General features: G+C 36.1%; 1 protein-coding gene across 1 annotated transcript in view; it reads right to left on the reverse strand.

Annotated features, from left to right (window-relative positions):
- Positions 1–596: 596 nt before the first annotated feature.
- The window catches only part of CCDC73 (coiled-coil domain containing 73), a gene marked incomplete at both ends in the record, with an annotated part of 47,469 nt that continues 21,188 nt past the window's right edge, over positions 597–26,877 (reverse strand). Inside the window, 11 exons of the mRNA XM_082284410.1 lie at positions 597–806; positions 3,555–3,688; positions 6,300–7,832; positions 8,184–8,352; positions 9,866–9,901; positions 12,210–12,341; positions 13,862–13,972; positions 17,686–17,790; positions 20,323–20,382; positions 20,740–20,868; positions 26,494–26,573. Coding sequence (XP_082140536.1) covers positions 597–806; positions 3,555–3,688; positions 6,300–7,832; positions 8,184–8,352; positions 9,866–9,901; positions 12,210–12,341; positions 13,862–13,972; positions 17,686–17,790; positions 20,323–20,382; positions 20,740–20,868; positions 26,494–26,573 — 2,699 coding nt within the window. The remainder of the gene's footprint in view (positions 807–3,554; positions 3,689–6,299; positions 7,833–8,183; positions 8,353–9,865; positions 9,902–12,209; positions 12,342–13,861; positions 13,973–17,685; positions 17,791–20,322; positions 20,383–20,739; positions 20,869–26,493; positions 26,574–26,877) is intronic.

Raw genomic sequence — 26,877 nt, forward strand, 5'->3', positions numbered from 1 at the left:
AATGTGACCCAATGGAAGTGAAGCTTCATGAAGCCAGATCTGCTGCCTTACCTCTGTAATCATACCTGATACTTCAGTGTTGAAAGAGACCATACTGATACAGAAACTATAACAGATATATTTAAATAATTCGGCAGTAAAGGTAAGCAGGAGATTTTTCTGTTCTTCTGCCACTTAGAACTGCTGGAAGTAGGTGTAAATGTTTGCAGAAACCATTGTATTCTGAAACAGTTGGAGGTGATTTTGCCTGAAAAGTGAGTGAGCAGTCTGTCAGAGAAAATTAATTGAACTGTTTTCAGCCAAAACTTCAGAGGAGCAGGAGAAGGGTAGAGTCAAGTAATCATTTAATTTTACTGAATGTATATAAAAACATTAACTTATGAACTTTTTAACTTTGGCAAAGTTTGAATTTTATTGCAGAACCAGAACTAACATTAGGAGTAGGAACTGTATACATTTTTGCACACAAGAAATGTTAACGTATTAAATGTGAAACTACACATATAATATACCATATTCTGTAGGAACACCTCTACCAATCTGCTTTGGGTAAGTGGTCTATGCCTAAAAGAATGCTTATCTCCTGGCACTCATCTTCACTGGCCCTCTTCATATTTTCTTTTTCTTGCTGAATGAAGTCTGTCCAAATTCAGTAATTTTTCAATTTCTCCTATTTGGTTTTGTATAATGGAGTTACGAAGAGAGCAGCTGTCCTCATCTTTGAGTGCTTTTTCACTTCTTGCTGGAGTGATAGTCATGTGAGAAGACTTCTGCTTGTTCTGTAAAGTAGCAAATCCTTCTTTAACCTGTCAGAATACAAATGTTAGCAGTTGATAACCCAGTGAAATTCACGTACGAAGGTTCAAATTGTTGGATTTTGCTGAACATTAAGCAAGCAAGGAAATATTAACAGGAAAATAAATCAGTTGGGAAAAGTATGTTTAATTTTAAGTGCTTGCTTCATATTTAATTTAGAAAACTTGATAATGACAATTACACTTTTATAAACCAAACCTTAACGTAAGACTTGGTACAAGAGTGTGATTTAAAAAAGACAAGCTTTTATTAGAATGCAGATTAGCAAAATAAATAGCTTAATTAAAGAGTTTAATGTTGCAATTGACATTTCTATTGCTATGCAAGCATTTGATTAACAAAACCCAAAATCATGAGGTTTATAGTGTTAACTCCCTCTCCACTTCACTGTATAGATTAGAAAGCAAACATTGTTAATGCAAGGTCTGTAATAGGTTGGCTTTTTTATGTTAAAGATCTTTTTGTTCCTTTAATAGTTTTAATTACTCTTTGATACATTACTGTTAGGTACTTCCTATCCAAATCAAAGACAGATGGCAACACAGTAGGGAAACAGATTTTTTGCCTGATGAGCAAAAACCTCGCATTTGAATGATGAGTTCTCCACTTGTAATCTGCGGTTGTGTGGCTCCTGTGGGGCTAGCACACAGCACCAGCCACCTGCCTGAGCAAGGTGCAGCACAGAGCCAGTGCTGCAGGGGATCTGCAAGGTGACCTCTCAGGCTGCTTCTGTGCTAGGGGACTTGTCTTGCAAAGATCACAAGATGAGGCCTTCCCCCTCTGCTCAATCATTTTTTTAATATTAGGCAACTGTGCCCCACCCAACTGTAAGCCACTCTGTCTTTATCAGGCCTACCTTTATTTTAGCACATTAATTTTGTGCTAAAACTTACCTTCCCTAGTGCACAAGCATTTCTTAAAGTTTGAAATATGAACAATAAAATGTGTGCAAATTGTTCCATTATTGCATTTGTAACTGCTATGCAGCTGAAGGTACTGATACTTAGGAGCAGTAATGACTGGCAGCTCACTTTCAATGAGGGAGTAACTTCTCCATTTGAGCAGTAAAAGTATCAACCTGTTACTTCTTTCATGCTTTTTCCCAAGGCCTCAGTAAGAAACAGATCATGCTTCACAGCGAGCCAGTCAGAATCTCTATGGAATAGCATGTGGGGCTGAACCTGTCCTGTACTAAAACTTGCATGTTTAAACTGAGTTGGGGGTGCTTATTCATCCTTTGGTACTCAGGCATGGACACACTAATGTTTAAAACAGTTGTTAATATTTTTACTAGAATTACAAGTGTACCTGTAGCATTTGTTTATAATTTTTATCCCTTTTTAGAGTACTGTACTGTGGTTGAATGAGATTACCCAAATTGCAGATGGCTTAAGTCTGCTCTAGTTACAATCACACATGTTAGTCAAAGCAAACCAAGCAGCAAAAAAGACTGTCGAGCCCATTTTTAATCTCCCAACAGCTTGTTTATATTGGTCATAAAAATGCCAAACTTGAGAACAGAAGGTATTAGAATGACACCAACACAGAAAGGAGGGACTGCTCTGCATTATTGCAGGCTGAGATTTTGTAGATTAAGCATTTGAAAAATCTAAGTAAGGTGAAACCAGCAAGGCACTGTTCTTGTCCATCTCTGCTTTTTCTTAGCTAGCACATCAGGAGCTTTAGCTTGGAGGTGACAAAGCAGACATAACCACAACCAGATAGTGAAATACAGCTTTGCTTTAGCTGTAGGTTACATAGTGTAGTTCACTCAGCTCCTGGCTCCACCTCTGAGAAAAAGCAAGAGACACACAGTAAATACCACCACTGTGTTTGGTGACAAATCCACCTCAGTGTCATTCCCAAGAAGAGTCAGGTTAGGAAAGTCGAGTAATTTAAAGTATCAGTCCTGTGAAGTTCAGGGAATGGGGATGCTGGTGGCATCAAGAGCTAATTATCAGCTCAACTTTGTCACTTGAAACCACTGTACAGCTCACCCAGAGACAGCCCTGACTACCTGAGAAATACCTCTAGAACCTCTTCTAAAAAGGAAAGGTCAGCTGCAGCTGTAAATTACTGCATCACTTTTGAATGATATATTTAGCATTGGGTCAAATTCTAATAGAGCAGTTAGAGCTGTTCAAGCTCCTGAGTCTAACAAAATGCAGCAGAGCCATTGCTTAGTGCCATCCTGAATCAAGTTGTCTTACAGGGAAACAACATGTTTCTATTCTCTGTTTTTGTGTATTCGTGTAAGGTTACCCTACAAAATAATAAGATTACTGTAAATAGGGCATCACAACTACAGTGTAAGATAAATGGATAGGCTCTAAATCATAGATGTGCTGAATTTTATTCTTTCATGGATTCTTTTAAATGGCATGGTGCTATCAAGTAAGAAAGGAAACAATGTTTTTATACTTTCACATACTACTATCTTCCTTTTTTTTTTTAACTCCTACTTTTACTGTAGGTGATGATTTTTATTAGGGTACACAATGGACTACCCTCTTCCTCCCCTCCCAAGCAGACTGGTTAGCATCTGTTTGATTCATAGGCTGTGACTTTTTCCTGCTGCTTTCTATCAACCTTAATTGTGAAAAATGGTGTCTTGTTGCCCTTTTGATATTATTTCGGAGATTGACTCAGCCTTAAAGTATCCAGATGGGTACAGTTGTACAAATATCTGTGGAATTAGCTCACTGAGGTCTGGTCTGCAATATTTTTAATTGACTTACATGTTCTGTGGGAAAAGAAGAATCATAAAAAGCCTTTGCTATAGCATTCCATTCTTCACTAGGGTCTCCCTGGGGGTCTCGGTGGATACTAGAAGTAGTCAAAGTGTTGGCAGCTCTGTTCAGACTGCTAGAACCTGATTGACAAAAAGGAAATGGTAACAACTGCAATTTAGTCTCCAGGCACTAATTGTGAAATAACTAAACTGGTTTACCTCTGATCTTAAAAAATGAAATATTTTTGTTTTAAATCACTGGATCGTTGTTATAGGCTTTTGCCCTTCATTTTTTTCTTTCACGTTTCATCTATTTTTTCTCTAAAGATGAGGAATGTTTCTACTTGATTAAAAATGTTTTCTCTCATTTTCACATATTAAGTTAATGACAGAAAAGTGACTTATAGGAAGTGTATGTATTCCAAATATTCTAAATTAATATATTTTTTCAAACACTTTAAACTCGCCTTCTGATAACAATAATAAATAATTAATGCCATTATAACATGATATTCCAGGATGACTTGTAATAAAAGAAGACATTAAGGCAAAGCTTTTCGGACAATCAAAAAACATTTTAAATACAGAGTCTTTTTGTTAATGGCTGTATCTCATGTTTCAGGTGGTCAGGCAATAGCCATCTACTAAAGGTAGGAAAGGCATTCCTTGCAAGATGAAAATACAAGCATGCTTTCACAATTACTCACCGTGCAAACAGGAGCTGTTTTGTCACTACACAGATGCTTATGGATCACTGCATCAATGGTAAAATCTTGTTTTGCTATGAAAATACATTTTACCTCATGATTATGTAACAGTTATTTCAGAATACTGACATTTTCTCTTGGGAGGAAGAGGAAAATGGTTTTGTGTTTTTCTTTTTTAAGCATCTGCCAGGAAGATCTTTCCCATTCCCAATTCATTTCTTCATTTAGTGATGTCTGCCCTCTGGGAACCAGAGTATAAATAGTAAATTGCATTGTGGTTAGGCAGTAGAAGGAATTCCCTCAGGTAGGTTTACTAAACTCTTTCACCACTTCTCTTCCAAACTCTTTCACCACTTCTCTTCCCCTCTAGGTCTCCCATATGGCTAAATGGTTTGTGCTCCAGTCAGTCAAAAAAAATTTAAAATGTAGGTACAGTGTCCACATGGATTCCACTGCAGGTTTGCCATTTGGGAAAAGATCTGCAAACAAAACACAAACCCCAAGCACAATAAACAGTGGAAGCTGCAGTGCTGTGTACCACAATGACTTGGAGGTGCTCTGACTGTGAGGTTCTCTACACTCCCAAAGAGGTGCAGGATTCAGAGAGGGCAGCAGGTGCAAGGAGGGACCTCTCTAAATTAGGCAGAATGCGGCACATCTGGGACACAGACCAAGACCCTCACCATGATGTTTAGCTGGAATTCAAGAGGTCTGGTCACTAGGCAACTCATTTGAGGGACTAGAGTTAGTTCCCTACCAACTCCTTTGGATGAACCTCTCAGAGTCACTTGGAGTTCCAATACTTTGCATACAGAAAGGTTTCTGACAAGAGAAGGTGGAGGAACACACAGGGAAGAAATTCAGATAGCGCTGTCTGTTCTTACGAAAAGAGAACATGCAAAAACATCATGTAACTATGCGTTCATTTTATTGAAACGGATACCAAAATTCACATTATTGAAAGAAATAATGTGCCATCTGAGATCAGGATTCTGCTACCTTGCTACCACTACTACTGTTTTAGGGACAATGACACTTCTGAAACTGAACTTCAAAAACCAGTGCATCTAACACAAATATCCATAAGCAGGAGACCAAGTACAGAAACCAAATTGCCTATAGAGCTAAATTCATAATAACAGAACAACGTAAAGAAACCAGACTGTTGGGTTTTGCTGGCTGCCACTGGCTGCAAAACTAAAGATGGGAGACTCTGCTCTTGGTATGTTCAAGGGGCAAAGGTGAAAACACTGCACCAACAAAAACTCAAATAGACACCAATGCCCTGTCCTGTGGGTCCTGCTCTTTGGAAAACATCTAAGCACCCAGGGCTCCAGTTTTGGGGTAACCTACCAGCTAATTTTATTGCAAAACAAATCTAAAATACAACTTTTCCACATGTCAGTAATGATTTAGAAGCCCATGGAATAAAGTTCATATTTACTATCTTGCATATGCAAAATACTGCTCAACAAATAACCAAATGTCAATAGTAGGAGATTAAAAAGCTCCTTGAGCACTTAAAGCTCCGTGTGTTTTCCAGAAGTTGAAAGAATATAAAGTCCTTTCACACATTCAACACATTCAGATGGTTTTAAGTGTACATCTAAATTACAGATGTACAATAAAATAAAATTTCTGTAAGCCCTGTTCAAAGAAGCATCTGCTGATTCAAAATCTACCCTAATTTGGATGCAAAATGAGAACACTGAATAAATAATTTCCAAAAGCTGCTCAGTACTTTTCAGATCCATGCAGAGCCCTGAGAGAATATCTTCTACATTAGGGTTAGAAATGCCTATCAAAATCCAGTTTGTCATTGCATTGCTGTTAGTTCACAAAGGAAAATATGAGAAAAATATTTAATCAACTAATTGCTAACAAAAGGCGTTCATTTGCATTTATAATATGAACAGAGCAATCTCACCTTTTTGCAATGTAACTAAAATGTCAGGTTTACAGTTTTCTACACTAAGAAACTGCACATTTTGGTAATTTTTCTAAGCACTACACGGTTCAGAACATTAATGCTTATATTTTCTTACCTTGTTCTGTTTCTCCACTGTCCACATTTTCACTGAGGTTTTGACTCTGTGTGTTTGAAATGTTTGTGTTTTCCACTAAGCACGGTATTTTCTCTTTTGAAAGGGAAGGTTCCTTGGAAGCTGAAGCCCATGTAGCTTGACCTCTCATTTGATTTACTCTTGAACAAGAACTGAGAGCTAAAAAATTCAAGTACAGTGGAGTTTTCTCAGCTTTTTTATCTGAGGTTGAAAGATCAAAGGATGAACTTACACTTATGTTTACTAAATTTCCAGATGTTCTCATGGGTAAAGAGCATGATTCTTTCAGGTGACCCTCAGCAAACTTCCTTCCTGGAACTGTAGTATTCAGTGAGTCTTTCTTCTCTTTTAACAATGTGTTCTTTGTTGGAGTATTAATCTCCAGGGAATGTCCAGGTTTGATGGAGTGCATCTGAGTATCATCGTTAACATTTTTACATGGAATTAGTTTATCTATACTTGCTCTATCTGTTGGGGGTTTTTTATGAGCACTTTCAAGACCATCACCCTTTACTGGAGATTTGGCTTCAGCACTTGAAGTCCATGTATTTGAAGCATTCCCTGTTTGTTTAGCACTGTCTTGTTCAGGTTGCTTGCTGTGCATGTCATCCACATTTATTCCTCTCTCAGTTTTGTGCAGGCATAAACTAAAAGTACCTAAGAGAGACTTTTTCTTTCTGTGTTCTTTTGCAGTAGCATCATCACCACTTGCTTCATCACAACAAACAGCAGGTGGATTTTGAGCATCAGTTACCAGAACACCAGTACTGTTCATGTTTCTGGCATTGTCATCATTTCTGCCTTCAGCATCTACATGTGTCTGTTCCAGAGGAAGTTTATCTCTATGTAAACCACTCAGATTTAAGTGTTTTTCTGTTTTATGTAATCCACTGCCTACATAATTGTCACTATTCAGCAAGCTACATTTTTGGTGTTCTGCTTGAGAATTCTCTTTAGTATAAGGTAAGATGCCAAAACTTAACTCCTTAGTTTGGTGGCTGGCTGTACTTCTCTCATGCAGAGCACTCTTCTCAGTGCAAAGAACAGCTTCAGACTCAGGTTTGGGTGCTTCAGGTGTAAGGACACTTTTGTCGTGTTGTCTGGTGTCTGAGTTTGCATCTGCCTTGGCACAAGTTGGTTCATCTGTAGTATTGCTCAGTTCTTCCTTGCTAGTGTTGGTCTCCTGACTTCCATTTTTCCTGTCAGCACCTACAGTCTCTGTGCTGCCTAAAAAGGCCTTTCTTGTCTGTGTGTGGCATGCTGCCAAAGGCTCAGTGCTGTCCTGTGATTTTTGATCTAATTTTGCATTGTTTTCATCTAGTAATATTGTGTGTGTTGCTCCTGGATCTTCTGCCTCTTTGTATCCAGTGACATGCATTTCCAAGGTGTGTCCTTGGGTAATTAAATCAGTATCTGTGCAGAGGGTATTCCTGGGAGAAGCCTCCCTTTGCTTTACTTCATGAGGGCTAGCAACATTAATTTCATCCTTAAAACTGTTTTCAAGAACTTGTAAATCTGTAGAGTGAGTGTATTCTCTAATTAGTGACTGATAAACCAGAGGTTACGTAATGCTTTATTTTTAGTTTATAATTTCCAAAGAGATGGACTCAAGATTGGTATCAATACTGGTATCTTATATTACACACACAAGCCTGTCAAAAAGTTACTGAAGGTAAATATTGCACTAGGTAACTTGCAAAATATTTATAAACTGAGAGAGCAGAAAATATATTAACATTCTGTAGATTTTAGATATGACCATTTAATTCAGGATTTAAGCCCTCTCTTGTCATATACTGTATCTGCAAACATTTATCCTTTCTTCAACAATACTACTTATCTCTATTATCCATGGAATGTTATTACTTTGTTCTGTCTTTAATTCCTCAATGCTTGAAGACTGGTCTGTTGTGGTTTTTACTTGAGTTTCTTCTTCATTTCCACAATTACCATATTTTCTTATTACAGACTGCATAAACTCATTTTCTTTCTTAATAGCCTGTATTTCACTGTCTTTTGAGTGTTCTTGACCACTCTAGCATAAGAAGGAACAAAAGACTGTAAGTATTTTAATAATTTACTATAGTCACTGATTAGGTAAAAAGTTGAGGACTGAGATTTAAAATTAATTTTACAGTTCTGATGAAAAACAAAGACCGTTCACCTGAAGTATGAGAAGTTAACATAAACAGAGGAACAGAAAAAAGCAGACTAATACCCTAGAAGAGCAGGAAAGAAATCAGGTCCTGCTATATTACAGTCCACAATGTTACACAGATGACACAATTCCTCAGTGGAAGGAATTTGTGTTGTACATGTGGTGACTGGATCACTCCCTCTCTGTGCTGGCTCAATCAGTGATCTGCTCAGTAATTACATGTGGAAAAATCCTACATGATTACTGTTTACACCCAAACACATACACATATAAACAACACATACACATATAAACAACATTTTTTTTCTAGCAAACTGCCCAGGACTTTTAAATTCATTTCACAGGCAAATAAGGCTTATGAATTTGCAATTCCTGACATTCGGTTCCTCATTCCCTCCCAAATAGCTTTTTAACATTAATTTGAGTTAAATTCAACAAGAGTAGAAGCCTGAAGATGTGTCTACTTGAAGTCTAAATCACTGGTCTACTACTACATCTGCATTTGTGTTTAGGTTTGAAAGCTGTAGTTGTGAAAACTAGGGCCTGAATAGTGAAGATAATAAAATCCCACCAAAACAGAAGGAAAAGGAGATGCATCCTTTGTCATCATCAACTGTTTGGCAGCTGAAGACAGGAGCACGTGCTGGCTCTTGCCCTAAAGATAGGATATAAAAGTAGGCAGATGTGGGAGGGAGCTTAGGCCATAAAAGATGTGGGAAAAAGCTGAAGATACTCGGGTGACTGGAGGTGTTGCAGAAGGAAGGCTGGGATGTGGGAGGGAGTTACAAGAGCTGTGCTTGGGCATTGGATGTGTGGGGAGGACAGAGAATACTGCAGAGTGGAGGGAGGCACGTAGACGGCACTGCTAAAAAATGAGGCTGTTGCAATGCTGGCAGAGTAGGGGATGTAGAACACAAATCTGCCAGAAACAGTTTCTTGCAGGTCACAGAAACATCCTGATGCTCCCAGCTTTGCCGATTTGGGGGAGGGAGGAGTCATGGTAAATGGAGGAGGGTCCTAAAATAGTTTTCCTTTGCCAAGTACTCCATCCTCAATTTGAAGTTTCAGTTGAAATTTCTTTCTCTTTTCCTCATGTTTTATCATTATTTTCCCTGTCATTCTGATTTGGAAATTGTACATGTTACATCTTTTTCTTTTCTAGGTTTTTAATTAATTTTGCTTCTTTGCTCCATGTAGCCCTGGCATCACATTTTCAAGATTTTGTATACAAATAGTAGAAATTTCCTTTTACTATCATGAAAGCTGTAACTATTTTATAATCTTTTGTTTCTAGGAGCTCTTTCTTCAGACAGAAACACCAAACACAACACTGTAACTGTGTACATTCTTCTTTCGTAATTGTAAAGACAGCCACTGCAGTGGAACTTACCACATCTGTTGGGATGGACTGAGCTGGTGACTGCATCTGAAACAAACAGGATGAAACGTTCATAGAAAGGCAGAAAGGTTACATGATTCCTTTCCAGATTATCAGATGGGTTGAAGAAACCTACTTTTCAATAAACTCAAAAGGCTGTCCAGCTCTTAAAAAATAGGTCCAAGATGGACAAACTAAAATACCTAAACCCCAAAACTTTTAAACTTGGATTTTAATTTTTTTGTGTGTGATTTAGTAAAATCTAAGAAACACATATATCCCTAAATATCCTTTCCCTCAACAGACTATTTCATAGTATGAAATTAAAACCCTTCTCAAAACCAGATCTCCCTGTACATACACACACAAAAGAATTACAGCAGCCCATTGCAGGGTGTAACCCTATTCCCTAATGGTACACAGCTGTATTACAAATTATGTCAAACTAAATGTGAAGCATGGTAAGGTTAAACTAAATTGCAATCCAAGTCTGGAATGAGGTCTGACATTGTACCTTTCTTTTAAAAATGTCTTTTATTTAATTACTATTCCAGAGGTGATCACTGTGAAGAAGTACATTCTGAATTTCATGCCCCACAAATAACCACAGAGATTTCTGATTGCACTAGGTGTAAAAATAAGTCTAAACATATTTCCTTACAACACTTGGAACCACAGTCAAGACCTAAATCCAAGCCAACAACTTTCCCTTTTATGTTCCACTAGACACTGACTCATTAGTGATACAAGGTGAAATTCCACAAATCAGAATAACCAATAGGATCTGCTGCAGCTCCAGTTTCTTGGCAGTGTTCCACTCAGTCCAACCTGCCTAGCTTTGGAAATCTAATGATTGTACAACACAAAGTGGTATGGCAATTTGCCATAAGATAGTGTAAGATGTATATTTGGAAGACATCTGACTTCTTTTGCATTTATGAGTATATGCTTTAAGCTTTTCTGCTTTCAAACCCATGGGGTTATCTTAGCAAGCACAAGTACTGTTTATCAGGAATGCCTGATCACTTTGATTCTGCATCCTAACAATAACTGATATTTCATTTTCATTCAAGGAAACAGTGGCTTTTAAAAGATAGACAATTTGCATTATACCTTGTAGAGTTCATACAGTTTTGGCACAATGAGTAATCATTTCAAGTCTAATTTCCCTTGCATTATTAAGTGCATACCAGCAGCTATGTACGTGTCTTTGTGAGCTATAAACATACACGTGTACATGCACTGTGAAGAAATTAATTTTAAGTTCTTCCAAATTCTAAAATATTTTTAATGTTTGTCATTTTACCGACAATTCATATGCTAGTTCTAAAATAGTTACATGTCTTTACAGTCCTAGTGTCTTCCTATTTTCCTAACACAGAAAGCAAAATTATATGCATGAAAATGAGTTTTCCCTTCTTTGAAGAATAGATCATTTTTTAGGTGTAAAAGTTAATGGAAAAGGGATATAACCAATACTCAACAGAACAACAGAATACGCTCAATGCACAGAGAATGTTTCTTATGGCTTCTGACTCTGCCCTTTTTTTTCAATCTTATAAAAGACTGGAATACAAATTTGCAATCCAGTTTGATCATGGGGTAACACAGAGCTGCAGGTCTACATGTTCTTCCTTTCGTTCCAAAAGACCATCTTTGTGTGCTCAGCCACTCGTTGACTTCCCATGTGTGCCCTGCATCTAGAGCTGAACATGGACTTGGTTCACCCAACAATCCAAGCTCAATTCTAGTTCCACCTGCACTGCATAAAAGCATTTTACCTCCTGCATTCACCACGTGATGAGCTCACTGGGCCTTTGATGACTCTTAAAGATGCTATGTGACATAAAGGTTGGTGTTTCCTAAACTAAAACTGAAGAACTTAAGATAACCTGTGTATTGATAAAAACAGTCTTCGGATCTGTCCCATGTTACAGAAGCTGAAATTAATTCTTCTGAGTAGAAGTGGAATTACCTCCACACCTCCAGGGAACTTACATACATATGAAGTCAATTGGGTCTGCCTCAGTATTTGAGAAATACCCATGCAAAAGATGTTTTTGAAATAGGATTTAGTAAAGATGGGCTATTTAAGTTGCTATCTGTTAGGTATAAATTTATTAATGAAGTAACATCTCAGGTTTCTATGATATAAGCACCCCTCTGGATGAAAGGCAAATATTCTTTGGGTACAGTAAGTTTCAATGATATTTAGGGTCATTGTCTCATAAATTTTTAGGTTGAGCAATGTCAAAGGAATATCAGTGGACATAACAGACAAGATTAGGAAAACTGTCATATCTTTTTTTCCTCTGGCATTTTTACAAGACACCCTGCAGCTAGTAAAGACACTTACCTGCAGATTTCCCACTTGCTCAGAATGCTGATTTCCCTGAGGAGGATGATAATCTTCAAGATGTCTATGAAGTCCTTTAAGGGAATTCAGCTCATTTTTAATAGTGTGTATTTCTCTTCTCATGTTTTCCTCCTGTAATAATTGCAAGTACACTGACCACACAAACACTTTACTGCGTGTTCATATAGGTAAACCAGCATTTTACAAAGGTATCAACAGCTTAGTAAATGAAAGTTAATCCTTAAAAGAAAGTACAGATGCGAAGGAATTTCTTTGTACAAAGCAATTGAGTTCTTTCATTCAAACCAAAATTTTAATCACATTTCCATTGCAGATTACAGCTTTTATTAACTGGTTTAGGATTTTTTTTTTTTCACCATTTACTGCAAGTAGCAATGCTTCAAGAAAGTGAGATTTGTGTTTGTAGCTTTCTTCCCTTTTGGCTCAAAGATAAATTTAATAGTCAACATTCATTCTCTACCTACACTATCAAGAAACCACAACAGCAAATAATTTGCTTGGCACTTTGCTTCTGTAAATAGCCTCAAGTATCCAATGCTTCTTCAGTAAACATGTAATATTTAAGTTTTTGTATTCAGAACTAACTGAATTGTCCAAACTACAACTTGTAAAAGAACAGAAGGGCAATTTTACAGAAATACCTTCACTTAATTTACAAGATTTCCAGACCGGTGTTAACTTTATCCTTGATGATTTACTTTAGGAGACAAAATTTCTGGTTAGCCATAGCAGAAATATGAAAAGGAATAATAATCATCTTCTAAAGAACAGATGCAAACATTCCTGAGAAATAAGCAGGGCAAATTCCAATGTCTATAGAGGGAATTATGGCACAAAATTCTCCATGGAATCAGGGAGATCAAATCTTCTCAGGGAGCTGAGCATCAGAACAGTTTAGCTGTTTTGTGGCCTCATGGTTGCAGTCATCCCCATAGTGGCTGCGCTCAAAGGAGTGAGCCTCAGACAACAGGATTACAAGGACAACCATGCATTATTTCCCCACAGCTTCCCTAGAAATCTATCTACCAAAATCAAAACCTTTCTGGCAGTAGGTGCCAAGTACATAGAAATAAAAAAGACAGACTTTGAAACAAATGCTGCTTAGAGTCTGGTTTCCACACATTAAGCAGATCTTGTCCTACTGAAGTGGCATTAATCTTTCGTACGTCTAAACATGCATTTATTATTGCAGACAATTTTTACAGCTACAATGTTTTGCTAATTGTTTTGGATTAAATAATTACTGAAGTATTCTTTAAAAGTAATGAGGTAATAGAAAGAATGTCAAATATAGAAGATAAACTGTTGTTTAGGTGTCCACAGAGGTGAATTCACTAGGGGGACATACCAGACATACACCTTTTCTTACCCACTTTCACCCTCAGTCCACACTGAAGAATTCCTTTCAAATCAGAACTGCAGGAAGAGCACTGGAGAGCACTTTTAGAGCAGAGCTAAATCTAATTTTTTAAATATTAATTTCTAAAGTGTATGTATTACTGGAGAAGAAATGAGTCGGGTTTTTTGTATTATTTCTGTGGTATTTTCTTGGCTTTTAGGAATTACTTGAAATGCTTGACAACTATTCGAAAAAACTTTTAATACTATAGCATTTAATTTAATAAACCTACATCATTTTTCCAAGTTCTTAGTGCCTTCTCATGCTCATTCTGAAGATTAAGGAACTTTTCTTCATTTTCCTTTGCCTTCTCCCTTTGCAGCTCATTATCTCTTTCAAGGGCCTGCAATAAAATTAATTATCCAAAAAATAATCAATACCACGTTAATGAATTTTGATGTGTTTTATGTTGCTTGGACCTTTGCTTCTAACATGCTGCAAGTGCCATACAGATCAGTGATAATGTGCTATCTCAACAATAATTTTCATAAATTAACAGAAAGGTGCTTATAGTTTAGCTAACAGGAAAACAGGGGGAGGTTATGAAAAAAGAAATGGCTGTAAAAGGGTATAAAAACACTTGCCATTATTCAGTTTCACTGCATAAGTTTTAATGTGCTGAAAAAGTAATATAAAGTCCAGAGATGAGAGATATGAAATGTAGCATAATCCAGACCCACTGTACTTAAAGAAAAAACTACTGTATACTGACTGGAAAAAAAAATACATTTTTCTAATCAGTTTTTCTGTCCTATATTGTATATTAACCTTTCTTATGAACTATATAATCTTTACATTCTAAAACAGATCTACTGCAACATGCAGTAGATATCTGATTATGCGTTAATTTATTTTTATTAGGTCACTGTAATAGGAGTGCATTGAAATAACAGTAATATTAAGTTTTATACTACCATAACTGTACTTGCAACATTTTTGGGTTAACTCTTTCAGCTTTACTGTTCTAAACTAAAGGAGTCTTGTGTAAATCAACAGTAACTTCACACATGTATCAGGTACTCTTGGAATTTTTATCCTATCTCATTTTTATAGCAAACAATATGGAAGATGAAAGACTCACTGCATTCCATTACCTGCTCTATAGATGACAAAAATATATTTGATAATGTAAGCATAACTTTAGTGCATGTAGCTGTATGACCAGATACATAATTATGACTCTGATGAGTTTCTTTGAAAGTCCACTTGAAAAATGTTATGGAGGCAATATTCCAAACCAATTCCTTTTTACTAAATCTTTTAACCAAAAATTAGTCTACTTTTTGATTCACTTACCATCAATTTTTAAATGCCTATGTTAATTTCGCTACACTGTTAATAAAATTCTATTTTACAGGTACTAACACTAAGAAAACTCAAAAACCACTCTGCATTTTTGTACACACGGGAAAAGTTGTGCATAAGAGTGTAACGGATGTTCTTTGTCAGATTATGTATTTAAAACGATGAGACCATTCAACAAGGCATTGTCTGAATGATCACACTCTGATGTAGCATCTTTCATCTAGCTGTATAAACCAGGAGTGCAAGACCTCCTCTCTTTGATGAACCTGCTCTTAACTCCACGGATGCTTTTACCTGCACCTCAAATGCAACCTTCTCAGTGATGGATTATTATAGTTATTCACAGCATAGCTCTTAGGGCAAAATATCAGAAGTAGCAGATGTATGGAACGGATCATATGTTAAAGCCAATTGTACAGACAATTCAGGAATACCTGAATTCCTTGCATTCTCAAGTATTCTGTCATCTGTTAAAGAATTAAGATTTTTGTTTTGAAGTCATAACAACACTGGTATCCTAGCACTAAGAGAATGCAAATAATGAGAAGGGATCCTTCTTGAATGTTACCTTGCAAGTGTTCTGTCATATCAAGACTAAAAATAAGTAATTTTTTGTGAGTATATGAATAAAAATATTTCCAGGGGACTATACAATCACTCCTTTCATTTTTCTGTTATTCTGAAGAAACTCTTTTGCTTCATAAGCGAGGCCCAGAAATTCAACAGGGATGTAGGACAGGGCATAAGAGTAACACATAACCTTTAGATCCCATTTGTTATACTGAGGTTCTAGAATCCATTAAGATGAAAGCAGTAGCTCTCAAATTGGAAGGGAAGTGGGTGGACCCTTCAAGTTACATATTCAGCTCCCTATTTTGTAAGTTCCATTTGATGTTTTAAAAAAATGCAAAAATGCAAAATAAGAAGCTAACATTGTCTCATTCCCTGGAATATCCTGGTAGTTGTATCAAACTGAAAAATAAGGTCTATTTACATCAGTCTGAGTAGTGAAGGTTGAACCAAGAGCCTCTTATTGGTTATCCATGCCTTGTAACACCCATTTCTAAAGTGTTCATGCCTGCCAGAAGTTACCTCTGAGGACTGCACTGAAGCTTTGATGACCAGCAGTGGTTTGTACAATAGAACAATAGAAAGCTGTAATACCACCCCATTGTCTAATATAAACAGACCCAAATCAGAGCAGGCTCTCATCAGAATTTGCGTAATTGCAACCAGAAATCAATTTTTGGCCTGCACAGGCTGCAAAACAGAGACTTGTGTTCATTCATACCTTAACAAGAAGAAAACAAGCCATACTTGTAGACATTTATGTGCAGTCTTCAAAGAGAAGATTCACAGATACCATTTACTGTTCTAGCTGGAGCTTTAAGGCATACTATAAACTTTATCTGAGATAGGAAACAATAGCTCAGAAATACTATCAGGAAAAAGCACTTTAAAATACACTTGCTATTCAATAATCCTGACACAAAAATCCTAAAGGTTTCCTGTATTATGAAAGTCATCATCAGTAAGGTTATATATGAATTAAATTATCTCGAGCTTCTGTTTTAATCTACAAAGCAATTTCAATTATCTTAAAAACTAAAAAGCACATTACCTTCTTACTTTAACAAAGAACAGGATTATAGAAATAGCTGTTTCACTGGACCCAACATGTAAATAACAGAATTTATACAGAAGAAACAGAAAATCATGCTACTTTAGGCACTTTCTACAGCCAAAGGGTTGTTCAGTTAATCTTTGTAAAAATGTTGCAGATACTTAAATTGCTACGGGGACTTTAGCCAGTTTCTGATGGAGAACATAGCTCAACTTTAACATTACTTGTTTCATCAAAATGTAAAAGTCCTATATTTATATTGTGGCAGAAGGCAAACTACTTACACCTGTTAAGTGTAAAGTCTTAGGGGAAGTGAATAATTTCAAATTATCAGAGAATTTATTTAGAAACATAAGTATACATCCACACTGGAAGTTCAATTTGAAATTAACTGAACTCCTAGTTCAAAACCTTGGCTTTGAAGAGTGGAGTAGTTTTGTTTATGTCTGGACAAACAGTAGATAATTTCTAATAGTCCAGTCAGTGGCTGTACCTGAATGCTGCATGGCACATCTGATGGGAATGGATATGACCTTAATCTTCAGTGCACTGTGGGCCAAGCTGACTGCTACTGAAACACAGAATGTAAACTGTTCTGAGCTGCTTTTACATGCTGAAAGAGGAACTAAGGAGTGCTGCAACTCCACACTCTCTGCGTGACTACTTCCCACCTCTAGCATAAATATGACAGCAGAAAACACAGCAAGAAAGGGCTGAAGATAAAGCTCTTTCTTAGGCTCTCTGCTTTAATAAAACTGAGGACAAGCTCAAGCTATGAATGAAGATCTGAAATTTGAAATGTTGTCCAGAAATTTATACCTATATGAAAAATACAAGAAACAGAAGTCATAAAATCATTTTATTTCAATAATTGAAAGTAACCCTGTTCTGGTTTTGCCCTCTAGAAATGGCTGCTAAGAATGGCAACCATGATTTACTTTAGGAAGAGAAGTAACAGAGGGAAAGCACAGCCTGCGCTTCAAGGTTCACACTGACACTTAAGGAGCTGAGGGAGCAATGGAAGTGAGGTCAAAAGTTCTGAAAGGCACACAGATGTCTTTAACAGCCCTGGACTTAAAAAATACATAACAGATAGTAACAGCTTGTCTAATCGAGAAAAATCTGACCTGATAGTCTTCTTTCAATGCATTTAATTCACTTTCCATTCTAACATTTGTTTGGGTTATTCGCTGAAGCAGCTCCTGCACACACTGTAGAGAGCTGAGAATTTCCTTATTAATACAAACAGAACAGGATATATTGAGCAAGATTTTGTTTCTGGAGTTTAAACATTAGATAATTTATGTCTTTTATAACAATATATTTATTTTTTTATTCTGTCAGTGTTTACAAAATCCTGTCTGTAAAAAAGGTACTCCAATCCCAACATTGGGGAAAATTTGTTGGGAGAAATCAGAACAACACCCGTCTTTTCTGGCCTTTTACCTTGGAGAAGATAAAATTATTACAAATTATTATAACTTTCTCCTCTTCAATGAACTTTCCTATAATTAAAATGAAATCCACCCAATCTTTATACATTCTTCAGTGCAAATCTGGATAAAATATATCAAATCCAACCCCACTGTGAGTTCAGTTCAGGATAAACAGAGTAATGTTATCAGATCACAGTTCTGAAAGACACAGAAAATCCAAAAGAAATTACTCCATTGACAGATCACCCTTACATGAAATTATTCTGTCTCACCTGAATTAAATCCTGACAGATGTGAACTACCTTCCATTCGCTTTGCATCATATGGTGCAGGTATATCAGATTTTGCTGTCAAGGTCTGAACTTTTGTGGCACCTTCCTCAAGACTGTATTGTTACTTCATGAAGAGGAATTTTTAAAAAAAGAGCCACCCAAACTGAGCTGATTTGAGTTAATGAAGGTGCCATGGATTTACAAACCCCATGGGTGCTGCCATGAAGTGTGCTGCAGTTTGCTGGAAACTGAGCCATTTTCTATTAAACTCTACAAAACATATTTTCAAAGTTTCGAAGACAGAATGAATGACCCAGACAAGCCAATCACCACTCCCTCAAGACCACTTACAGCAGTTACTGAAAGAAGACTTGCAAAGAAAAAACACCTGAGCTTCAGGCAGAAGGGAGTCTTAAATGTGCTCAGTTGCTTCAAAATACACTGAGAGGAACGTATTACTAAAACAAAGTGCTTTGACATACTTGAAAAGTGTTTTCAAATGATTCTAGTTTTGGTTCTACTGGGTACACAGATACAGCTGTCTACTAAAAATAAAATCAGTATTTTAATGTACTGTCTCTCATTCCTTTTCCAGCATGTATAAATAATATATTTTTGCACTGAAGCTTAATTTATTTTTAGTTCAATTTTACATCTAGAAAACTAAACTGCAGAACTGTGGAATGGCTTGGCCAGTGTCATCTGACAGGTCAGTAGCACAGCTGGCCACATCTTTTAAATCTAGTACAGTTTTCTCTCAAATAGACCAGACCTCTTGTCTGATACAGTTTAGTACAAATCAGGTGTTAATTTAGATGGTTTTTCTAGCCTAAGTCCAAGAACCACTGAAGCCAACATTTCAGTTAATCGAGATGGTGAATTATTAGTGCTCTGTAACACAGAAATCCATGTCTTCCAACCCAGGCAGTTGGATGAAACGTGAAGTTCATCTCTACATTAGAGCCCTCCCCAGACTATACCAAACCCCTCCAAATGTTAAAACTAACCTAGCAAATAAACCCTAACAATTCACACAGAACAAGAGAGACACAAACCAGAATCCTTCTCTTAGATAACACATATCAAATATGCATACAAATTATGCTCCACACATCTCCATATAAATACTTATAGTGCATTCAGGGCTGGGAAAGTAATGAGGCCTGAATATGTCTCTCATTTTTTTCCATGTGTTTATTGGCAATTTTTTAAAAGCAAGCTCAAAATGCAAACAGGCTTTTATTAATTGGAAGAGTGCTGCTGGATGAGTGCTCTATGGGCATGCAAGCAAGATTCTGCTTTTGTCCCTCCCGGGGACCAAGAATGATACACTTCTCTGACCTGTTCCCTTTCATGAACTGCAGAGTGAAAACTCTGCAACTGGTCAAGAAAAGGAAAAAACCAACCACCCTTTCCAGGCTTAATGTTCTGCAAAACAGTGTATTATGCTGTTGTTGCAGGGAACAAATTTTTTTTTTCTGTATTTGATACTTGACTCCATAGCCTTTGTTTAAACATCAGGATTTTTTCTGGAACATACCTGAGTTAGCAAGAGAAGACAGTGCTAACTCTGTTCAGGAGTGTAAAGGTGTTGCTTAATAGTCTAAATGTTTATGTTCTGTACGATTGGAACATCATTTCCTGTGTATACTATTGACACATTATTCCCATTTTGCCTGGTTTCAGTACCAATATTAGAATAAACTGTTGGCAACCAGAAAGCAGAACAGCCAGCAGGTTATGCCAGCCTTACTGCTTATTTATACTGATCCACATGCAGGCAAGTGTTTCATGGGTATACTAAACTTCTCCCATCTGAATCAAAGAGAAAATATAAGACTTGGAATAAAGTGTCAAACAATGGACTTTGTTCTAGTAATACTCCTAAAAACTGAGCAGTAAGATACCACTTATTCTAGCATTAAAATATTTCTGAAGTGTAAACAAGTGAATTTAACTAGTTTTTGTAGCTTATTATAATAAGAAACCTAAATATGAAATACAGCACCTATATTCTAAAGTGATTTTTAATAGCAAAGCTGTATTAATAACTCACCAGCTTTTCTTCTTTAATGTGATTGTTTTCTTCTTGAACTTTTTTACTGAGTGCTGTCTCCTTAAAAAAAAAAAAAAGAGCATGAAAACAGTAAAAGGCATTTTAAATGACTGTTTATTTTCTTTAGTAATATTGTATTGATGTGACATAGTGAATCATCATGAGGCTATTTAAAGAAATTTAATTATTTTTAAATGTCTTCTTACCCATTTTTTTACCATGAAATTATACTAATATTCATAGCATGTTAATTTCCCTAGAAAAGGTTCTAGAGGAAACAGTTTATTTATATTTTATATGCAGTTAGTAGAAAGGAAGCACTAATCTGTATGCATCAGAGATCACTGCCAGGAGGTTTGCTGAGTGAAGGACAGAAAATATTCACCAAAACTTTAATTTGTTTAAATTCCAAAATACCATTCTGATTTTCTGTTGCAGTTCTTGAAACTGTTTTTCCTTCACTGCAAGATTGATGTTTTCTTCTCCCACCATGTACTGAGATGTGACCTTGGACCTTATCAAGTCTGTAGTTACTTTCTTCAGTTCCTTAACACAGGAAACACATATAAATAGTTCATCCAGTATAGGCATTGCAATTCAAAACAGAGACAAATCTTTTAGACTATCCTGGTCATGCCCCACTTTGAAATAATGTATGGAAACAACAGAATAAATTAGAGGTACTGAAATGTGTTAAGACTGACTCACTAAACTTTAAACTTGTCACACGTGACTAAAAGTTTATTTTCACAGGTAAAATGTTACTGTGCCAATTTTACTCTGTTTGAAGTATTTACTTAATCATTTTGTTACTTCCTCTTCCAAGAGCTATATTAGAAGTGGACATTGAGTTGGTATTGGTAAAACCTTCATCACCCAGATATACAATAGGAATTACTATTGTAACTACTGTGTACGTTCTTTGGAATGAGGAGGGGAAAAAGGCAGAACAGTCATTATCTGGTAAAAACAGGAACTGGCTATAAATTTGGAGGATCTTTGCTTTTCCTGAAATGTTAAGTACTTAATCTCAAGAGAATGCTAAATTAATTTTATATTAGAATGTTCTACAGCACGATGCCTTTGATTTTAGAGTCTTTATCCTCTTTTAAATATCCTGCAGCTTTTTTTTTTTTTTTTTTTTGGCGTCTGTTTTGTAACCAGTTTATTCACTAGGAGCTCCTAGTGCAGCAAATAAACAGCAAACGCTTTGATCTCATTAAATTACAACTTATAGTTCCTGGAGTCATAAATATTGTGCCCTGTTCTCCCCCTCCCCTCCCATCCTGGTGCAAGGTAGTCTGTTTAATATCGCTCTCTCCTTGAGTGCTCTGACGTTTACTCAGACAAATAGCAGAGGTTATGAATGCTGCTCACAGATAGTATCAAGAATTCTCCGTGATGCCATAGTGGTGAACCAAGCATTCAGAACGGTAATAGTTTTATCTAACAACTAAGTTTGGTCTGTTTAACTTTTCTTCACAAAACTGGAATTTCGGTTATCACAGACAGAATTATCACAGGCCAGTGGTTCAACTGCTCTGGACAAAATCATAGAACAGTACAAAAGAAGAAAGGAAAGATTACGTTGCAGCTGAAATTCGCAAAGTTTTATGGAAAATACAAGCATAGGTAGTACTTTTAAATAAATCATTTTTTTGCTAGAGGCTTTATTTCTCATGTATTTTAGCCATAAATAAATCTAAAATGATCTAGTAAGTCCTAAGTGTAATTGCAGAATCAATTACAGAGCTGAAAGACAGCAACGCTTTACAATTATTATATTCTGTAAGCTAGTTAGGTTTTTCCCATCTTTTGCAATAAAGACATATATTCGTTCTACTAATATATGTTACACATAGATAGTGTTTTCACAGGTAAAAATGTAAATATATAATACATATATACATATATTTTTATACTAATATATATCTGTTTTTACTAGAAGGGTCTGTAATGATGGATGCAGTTCCTACTGTTGAGTGGCAGAAGGTGCAAGCAGCTCTAACTTTCTCAAAGTGAGAAGGTGCACTGGGCCAGCCTGCACAGAGAAGCAGATTAATGGGACAGAGAGCACAGCTAACAGGCTGGGTGCCACACAAGCAGGTGCAAAAGCCTGCCATGGATCTGATACCAGGTGTTTTCCAAAACTCAGATTTTATAGTGCGCAGAAAAACCTTACTACTTATTTTGTCACTGGGAAAGCACAAGTCAGACTAAGTAAATCATGTCCTTGAGGTAGAAAAGATGACTGTATTTTCTTCTTTGTAATGGCAGGTGGATGTGTACAATCCATCTGAAACAAACCCCTGATCTGCTGTAGGCAGGAAAAAACCACAACAAAAAAGCAACCAGAACCCAACATAAACACCCCCCCCCCAAAAAAAAAAACCCACAAATGAGACCACCAAAAATAATGGCAAAGTTTTTCACGGTGAGTGAAATCACAAGGTTTGTAGCTGCAAAACTAATAATAAAAAAATTTTATACATACATACATGTATTTTCTTGTACTTGGAAATTAATTAAAAATTCACCTAGAGTTTTTGCTTTTTTTCTGGCTTTTTCTCATTATTAAAATCACTAGTAGTATTCAAATTAAATTAGTAGTAGTATAAATTAAATTGAACTTGGAAAATAATTTTATCAGTTCTGGGGTGTGCTGAGAGAGAATGATAAGGCTTTAAACCCATTCCCTTGATCTGTTGTTAGCTGCCAATGCTTAGGGACGTGGCTTCAAAAACATTTCATGCCAGTGTAAGTCAAGAGTGTCACAAAACTGCAGTCCTGCTCCTTAAACCTCCTTTCCTGCCCCGAGTTGATCTAAGCTAAAACTTCCACCTTTTTGGTTGGGTTTTGTTTGTTTGTTTGTTTTGGGGTTGTTTGTGGGGTTTTAGGGGTTGGGGTTTTTTCGGTTTTTTGGGGGTTTTTTAAATATACTTTTGGTCAATACAAAATTTTAATTCTACTCTCCCTTAAGGGCACACCAATACATGTTCCAGCATGATGAAATAGTGTGGGACTGGAAAAACAGCCAGAACAGGCAGATGTAACCACTTCCCAAGACTGATACCCTATGAAAACTTTACCTGTATTCAAAATTACACCTATATCTGTTTGCTCTCTCTTCCTAGATTGCTGCAACCCTCTTGTAATCTTCTGGGTCTTGAGCAGTAGACTTGTTTTTTAAGCAGCAGAATGAAAGAAACCTTTTTCTTGGCTAGATATCAATGCAAGCATTTTCACAGTGGTTGAAAAAAATTCTACCACACTGAATACCAAAATGTTCAAATCCTAAAACAAATATTACTGAAAAGGAAATTCCACCACAGTCCATTACATTACAATTCAGGAACTGGACTTGAAGCAGGAAATGGCAAGAGAAAATTACAACCTCTCAAATAATATTTCTTTCCTGAAACGCCAGAAGAGTAAACCTGTGCAGAATAGACCTCAATTTCACTCGAGTTCACTGTTCTACATATTTAACACCCTCATAACATACTTGCAATGTCATTAAAATTGGAGATTAGTTTATTTTTATCCATAAATGCTGAACAGCATTCACTAACTTCACATTCCCATTAAGAACAAATGTGTGAGATCATCCAGGTCTGAGTCAAAGTAATGGCTGTGATAAGAGCTGACAACCAAATTAAGATTTTAGTACCATGGATAGTCATTCCCACTCCAGCACTGAGGCTACAGAGGAAAGAATTTTGAACCCATAAGTTGTTAGAGCTGTCAGAGGTCAGTCAAGTCTCCAAGGCAGATAAAACCAGCTTTAGAAGTTGTCCCAACTAGTGATGTAGATATCATGACTTCTTTCAGCTATATAGCAAGTGAAAACAGCCTGGTAATCCCTTTTCAAAACTCTTCTAAATATCCAAGTTCAGATTTTTCAGAATAGGATGGTCAAATACTAAAAACCAATAAATTCAGAAACAACTAAAATAAAGGCATTTCCTGCTGAACTGAGGAAGCCAGATTAAGTTTCAGTTGGCAGCCTTTTCCTGCTTATCTAACAGTATTTTATTTAAAATTCATAACCCTTCTTGACCTTAAGAATCAAGAATACAGCTGAAAAAAAGAGTGGATCAAACAATATGTTTGATTGCTGGAGTTTGTAAGTCTCAATTTCTCTCTCACACCTATGTTACTCACAAATTTCATTATGTTAAATTTTCTTAAACATTTCTGTTTTCGTAGCTCTCAAATTACTTACCCTCAGAGAATACTAAGTAATTGATCATTCTTGATTTCTCACAAAAAGCAACAAATCCAATTTGCTGTGATGCTTAAATATTTCTAAAACCCCTAACTTTTTTATTTACAATATACTACAATAAAGACATGCTGCATTTTAGATGAATACTTCTGTTTCTGTCACATGTAAATGATTTACCTTTTTTTAAAGGAATTGCACAGTTGGAGTGTACACAATGCACAAAGTTGCCTTCATACCTTCAAAATTATGATGATATCAGCATCCTAACAAATATGGCTTTCCTAAAGAGGACAGTTATCACCACAGACACCTTCCAATATTTTTCTGTTTCTCTTACATCTATCAAATATTCCAGATAAATATATATAGCTTTTTTATATAACCTATCATTTGAATTATGTAGCTAAATAAACATTTTTAAATACTGTAAGACCTAATTGTGATATAGAAATTCATCTGAGAATTTTTCCAGTGTCTGCTTTACTGTTACTGTGGGTTTCAGTCTGCTTTTATGATAGTAAGAGTTCCAAAATCTTTGATCACTTTGAAACTTGGATCTTTTTGACACTGAGGTTTGGCATGTTATATTCTAGTATGTAACTAAAAAAATCCAGACTGAATTCCTGATTAATTTTTACTGTGGCTAGAATATTTCCATGTAAAAAATACAAAAATTAAATAAAGAACTAAAGAAGGTAAGAATGAAACAAATGAAAAAAATCTCAAACTGTAGATATTTCAAGATAAAATTAAATTTTAAGTCTGGCTTTTAGTGAAATCATACTCCAAAGAACCTTAACAACAAGAGGCTACATGCTCTTAAGAAGAAAAGAAACAACAACAGATTCAGGGAGAATTTTCAAGTACTTTTGTACCTTCAAATCCCATTTTTCAGGCAAAGAAAGCTTATGGCAGGTAAACATCCATTTTTTGATCAATATAACCCAAATATTAAATAGTTATAGTCTCTTTTGCTCATGTACAAATTATCTTCCCTCCCTGTCCTTTTTTGTTTCCAAAAACGTTCACAAACTTTGCAAAGATTCCATAGTAATTCAAAGCATTCATCTGGAAACTGGGGATTAACATTAGGCCAGGAAGTTGAGATAATAACGCATTTGATCCCTACATAAAATCATTACGGAATCTAAAGGAGAAAAAAAATTAAAAAGAGAGAAATAAAAAGATAAGGAGATATGAAAAAGAGATGTGGAGTGGAAAGATACTGAGTTTAAAGAATACTTCTGACTTATGAGTGTCCTTTTTTATTTGTTTTTCTCTTGTGAGCTCATAAGAAACAGCTCAGAGGGAAAAGAATGTTATTCTTCCCACTGTTACCTGTGTTCAAGAGTGCAACTCAAAAATTTACTTGGCAAAGAGTAGTTTCTGAATAGAGGCAGGAGAAAAGAGTTTAGTGGCAACTTCCTCGTAAACAGAATCACTATCATCTGAAAACTCAGCTGCCTTGTCACAAAACTGTCCCACTCCCTGACAGGTATTCAGTTACACATTTTATCCTGTGTTCAAGCTAGCAGCTCACTTCCATGGCAACTGCTCTTCACGTTGTATCTCTGACTAAACTGAGAACACCACTGCTACCTTCCATATCAGATGGAGAAACGATGACAGCACAGCACAGGAAGAAGAGAGGTTACTAATAATTAGCAAGAAACAAGGAGGATGCTGTAGAGGTAAATAAAAATTCACAGGTTACAGAATATTCTCAGAGCTGCTCCAGTTTTAACTGAAGTTATCTGTGGAAGCACAAGATTAATTTAGCCATTAGTCACAGAATGAAAAACAGCTCCGTTGCTTGTCCACTACTTCTACTAACACCTCAGCAGCTGTTGGAAGCCCCAAAGAATCAGAGAATCATAGAATATTCTGGGTTGGAAGGGACCCACAAGGATCATTCTCCATTCAGAAATGTGCACTGTACTTACTTCCTTCAGATTACTTATTTCAGTCTCTTGTCTTTTATTCACTGATGCTAGTTTCTTATTGTGCTGTATGGCTTCCTGCACTTTAAACAAAAGTTAAAGCATGTTACCAAATAATTTCACATTTGAACAATATTTGGTTTATAACTGCAATAGATGTGCATATAATTTATTTTTTAAAGTCTTCATAAAACTGCAAATATGATTGAACTATTTTTTTTCTGTGTAGTTTGATACCAGACTGGAGGATTATCCCAGGTGGTGGCAGTTGTCTGTACCTCAACCAATGAGTTAAGACTTTTCTATATGTTGGCTTGCTTTTTTTAACTGTAATTTAATTTTCAGTGTCTCATTACATCATTTGATTAGGACTTTTAATCTTGGGGG

Source organism: Coloeus monedula (genome assembly GCF_965178545.1).
Source record: "Coloeus monedula genome assembly, chromosome: 6".
NCBI lineage: Eukaryota > Metazoa > Chordata > Aves > Passeriformes > Corvidae > Coloeus > Coloeus monedula.